The 4,918-nt window shown below is 40.5% G+C and overlaps 1 protein-coding gene across 1 annotated transcript; it reads left to right on the forward strand.

Moving 5' to 3' along the window:
- Nucleotides 1–3,900: 3,900 nt before the first annotated feature.
- Nucleotides 3,901–4,633, forward strand: LOC109222101 (the record flags this gene model as incomplete). The annotated part of the gene is made up of 1 exon (XM_019386503.1): nt 3,901–4,633. A coding segment is annotated over exon 1 (733 nt), but the record flags the coding sequence as incomplete, so codon positions are not given.
- Nucleotides 4,634–4,918: the final 285 nt, after the last annotated feature.

A 4,918-nucleotide genomic window follows, 5' to 3' on the forward strand; every position in this document is an offset into this window, starting at 1 on the left:
AAATGATCAACGGCCTGGATTGAAAGAAAGGCCGGGCGGGTTAAATAAACGGGTTAAGGGGCTGGGTAAAATTGAAATTGGGCCGGTCCAATTGGGGGTTAGGATTGGGTCAATTGATGGCTAAAATTGAAATGTAAATAGGCTGTAATTGCAACGAAATGAGGCTAAATGTTAAGTAGCCAGTTTTCCCTTTTATTTTATATAAAAAAAATAGTAAAATGATGTTAAAAGCAAATTAAAAGTAATGAGTCAGTTAATAACACATAAATATTAATTTAAAACTACTGGAACCAATTTTTATAATTAAAATGCTATTAAACTTAAAATAGGCTAGAATTGCAATTATATGCAATTTAGCCTTAAAATACCAAATAAATTTGTAATAAATGTATAAAGAATTACCTTAACTATATTTTTTTGTATAAACATGGGAATAAAATAAATTATTCACCAAAATTGAGGATTTTGGGAATAATTACTGATTTTGTACTGCTAAAAATGGATTGATTTTAAAAATCTTTAAAAAATTGGGAAAAATACTAAACTCCTTTGGCATGCTTATATATGCATGCATATGTTATTTTGAAAATATATATAGGGAAAAATTGGGTATCAACAACTGCCCCTCTTTACCCGGGAAGGATGAAAGAGTTGTCGGGTAAAGATATGATGGCCAATTTGACCGAACGAAATGACTTGAAGAATTTGACCGTGCTCTGGTTCCTGAGCTGCCTACATATCCCTGGTCTTACAGGAATCAGGCCATATGTAGTTCAGGATCCGTCGGCGGAATATGCCGATGAAGATTTTTTCAAAAAACGGACGAGATATTCAGGTTGGGGGGGATGGTTATAGTCTAGTAGGGCTGCGGGAACTGGAGCGGGATCGCTCCTGCTGAGATGGCCGTTGCTAGCCGGTTTACCTGCAAATGAGCAATACAAACATATATTGTGCATAAATTTAAACGTGATGCAAGTTCCCGTTGGACCATGAATGCTGTCTTTGGACGGTTAAGATGATGTCCTCGGACCATGACATCTTGGGCCATGAAGCGTATAATAAAGGATTCGCCGGCTATGAAATGATGTTCTCGGGCTATGTGAATGATGCCTCAAAACCATGATGCCTTTGAATAATGCTATGCAAAAGATAAAATGGGGTCCTCAGGCCATGGCATGGCGTTCTTGGGCTATGCAAATGGTGCCTCCAAACAATGACGCCCTTGGACAGTTTGGCAGTGGCAATCTTTCAGCAAATGTAAAAATGTAAATAAAATGGCGATCTTTCAGCTGGAGCAAGAATGTAAATAAAATGGCAATCTTTCAGCCGATGCAGGATTTAAATGAAGTGGCGATATTTCAGCCATGCAAAAATGTAAGTAAAATGGCGATCTTTCAGCCGATGCAAGAATGTAAGCAAAATGGTGATCTTTCAGCCGATGCAGGATTTAAATGAAGTGGCGATATTTCAGCCATGAAAAAATGTAAGTAAAATGGCGATCTTTCAGCTGATGCAGGATTTAAATGAAGCGGCGATATTTCAGCCGACATAGGATTTAATGAAGTGGCGATATTTCAGCCGATGCAGATGGAGGTAGAGCTTAACCTCGGAAGGCAGAAAGGTAGCCTTATGCAATTCAGAGAGATGTAGATGGAGACAGAGCTTAGTATCGGAAGGCAGAAAGGTAGCCTTATGCAATGCAGAGAAATGCAGATAGAGACAGAACTTAGTCTCGGAAGGCAGAAAGGTAGCCTTATGCAATGCAGAGAGATGCAGATGGAGACAGAACTTAGGCTCGGAAGGCAGAAAGGTAGCCTTATACAATGCAGGAAATGCAAATGGAGGTAGAGCTTAACCTCGGAAGGCAGAATAGTAGCCTTATGCAATGTAGGAAATGCAAATGGAGGTAGAGCTTAACCTCGGAAGGCAGAATAGTAGCCTTATGCAAAAGATGAAAGACGAATAGTAATAAAAGACTCTTAGCTGATAACTGACAACTGGTTGCTGATTGTGATATTGTGGTTGCTGGGGATATTGTATGTGGGTTAGCGGTTGTGAAGGGATAATTTCGAGAATCGTATTCCTGAGCAGTAGGAGTGCGTAATATATAAATTTGTGACTTGGGTGCCTGTATCCAAAGAAAAATCATGAGTTCTGTAAAGGGGAAAAGGTTAGTTCGTATCCCCACTAACGTTTGCTTGACCCGCTCGGCTCTGTTTTGGTGATGCTATGCATATCCTTGGGGTAGCATTGCTAACAAAACAATTTTGATAATAGACATGCATGATTTAATAAAAATACGACATAAATATATAATTGAGAATAGTTTTCTTTAGGTGAACCGACGACTGCGACTCGGTTCAAGACATTGCAACCTCTTTTACTACGGAATTTTGAGGGTCCTCCTCAAAATTTTGCCCCAGTTTAACGGGTTGATGCTTCTGACGGCTGCTTGCGATGATTGGCTGAAATTACTTCAGAATTTTGAGGGTCCTCCTCAAAATTCTGCCCCAGTTTCCAATTGCGGGGGGAAATGAAAATATTATTGAATTGTGACCGAACCCATAAGGTTTCCTACGTATCCCCTCTTAAACGGGATTCAGGTCAGACGTAGTTCAAATTACATCATAAAGGAAATCATAAATGGTTACACATAGTATCGCTTCACTGCATCTGAATTGATCGGCTTCGGCCAAACTTCTCCTTACATTTCTGCAAGTATGAGGGCTCCTCCTGTTAGACCCCGGTGAACCATGTACGGCCCCTGCCAGTTGGGAGAGAACTTCCCTTTGGCCTCATCCTGATGCGGGAAAATCTTTTTTAACACCAGCTGCCCCGGTGTAAAGTGTCTTGGTTTGACTATCTTGTTGAAGGCTCGGGACATTCTGTTCTAGTAAAGCTGACCGTGGCAAACCGCATTCACTCTTTTTCCATCTATAAGAGCTAACGACATCATCTTGTAGCAATACATCCCCCATGGCGTAGTGAAAGATATTTTCTCAGCATCCTCTTCATCCATCCATATATGATGATACCTAGCAAAATAATCAACAAATGACTGCAACTCATGCTTGGCGCAGTTGTCAATCAAGATGTGTATATTCGGCAAGGGGAAGTCGTCTTTTGGGCTGGCCCAGTTGAGATCCCGGTAGTCGACACAGACTCTGACCTTCCCATCCTTCTTCGGTACTGGCACAATGTTGGCTAACCATGTCGGATACTCTACTACCCTGAGAACCTTAGCTTTGACTTTCGTATCTATGATTTAGTTTGCTTTCTTGGAGTCTCTTGCTCTGTTCTTTATACAGTGGTATCAGAACCAGCCCATCCTTTCGGAGGGAGGAACAGTTTACTAAATATGTCTGAGTCATTTCCATCATACTCTTCCCTTGCAAAAATGAATATGTCCCCTACTCTATATAAAACCTTGTCCAAAAAATATGATTATCTCTATGAAGTAGATATACTACCTGATGAACAAAAAGTATCCTCCACTGAACTACCCCTCATAAACCCTTACTCAGCTTTTGCCAAAAAATCCTTTGCACCCTGGACCCAAATTCGTTCCTTAGTCCAACACAGACCAAAAGGAGTTAAAGAATATGTTGCTGCCTCAAAACTTGACCAGCATCCTATTCTTGCTACTCGAGAAGAACAATTTATCACTCTTGAAATACCAGATGATTTTCCCAGACAACGGAGAGATCATGGTTTTACCCATATTCATTTGGTGCTATCCGAATCACTTTAACATACCACGGAAGAAAAGGTCAACCTGTCGTAGCTCGACTTTCTCTTATAGATACAAGATATTTGGAGTACGAACATGCAAATTTGGGTACTGCAGAAGTTACCTTAAATGTCGGGACTGTCTTCATAACTATCTTTCCAAATTTCAACATGTCCCTTTATGACCCATACCTAACCGAAGCTCTAAAAATCCAAGGAGCCCCACAAGCAAAAGGTTCCATCCAAGCTACTCTTCACCACCAAATAGCATGGCGAGTCCAAAATCATGCCAGGGATCTCTGTCTCCCCGGAGGAGAAAATGCTTTACTCTTAAATATTGATGCTACCAAAGGGAACACCATGTGCACCCAAATACCCAGACAGATTTCCAAAGATGATCTAGTCCAAATTCTTCCTGACTCTTGGATCACAAATTACGAAAAGCTAAGGGAACCTGAAGAACCTCTGCAATCTAGTGAACCAACTTTTACCAAAAGAAGTGACAAAACCGTTTGTATATGCTTTGACCATTCCCATCTCAAAAAGCCCAATAAAACCATCTTCTCTTGCCAAATGATTCAACCCAAACATACCACAGATACATACCCAGAACCTGATGGAGAGTTTTTCTGGAATATACAAAGCATCATGGAAGAACATGACTGGTGCCAATATTTTGACAAAGAAAGAAAAAGAATGTGGTGGTTCAAATACCCCTTCACTGGTCACAGCCCATGGGGTCTTGATTGCACCTGCCAAGACTGTTTAGAAGATCCAATTGGAGAATATGATGAACATCACCAGCGCAAACCAAAATCCAAGAAAAAGGAGAAAGCTACTGAAAAACAATTTCGAGCCAAATATGAAAATAAAGATCCTTCAATTGGCTCATTAAGCTGTCCAGGTAAATATGAATTTCTTGTCAGTTATGAACCCAGGAATGGCCAAAATTACCAGAAAAATTCACTCCAAGTTGGGATGATAGTGAAACCACCCCAAAACCCAAACCACCGTCAGCTCATAACCCAGAATCCAAAAAGCAACCTGAACCTAAAATTCCATCAACCCAAAAGTCTACACATCCGCAAATATTTATGATGAGTCCTTCACGTTCCAGCCACTCCCAAGATTTTCCTCCACTTCAATCTTTCGAAAAAGAGGGTATCAGTCATGCCCCAAAAATCCCCAA

Source organism: Nicotiana attenuata, unplaced genomic scaffold (genome assembly GCF_001879085.1).
Source record: "Nicotiana attenuata strain UT unplaced genomic scaffold, NIATTr2, whole genome shotgun sequence".
NCBI lineage: Eukaryota > Viridiplantae > Streptophyta > Magnoliopsida > Solanales > Solanaceae > Nicotiana > Nicotiana attenuata.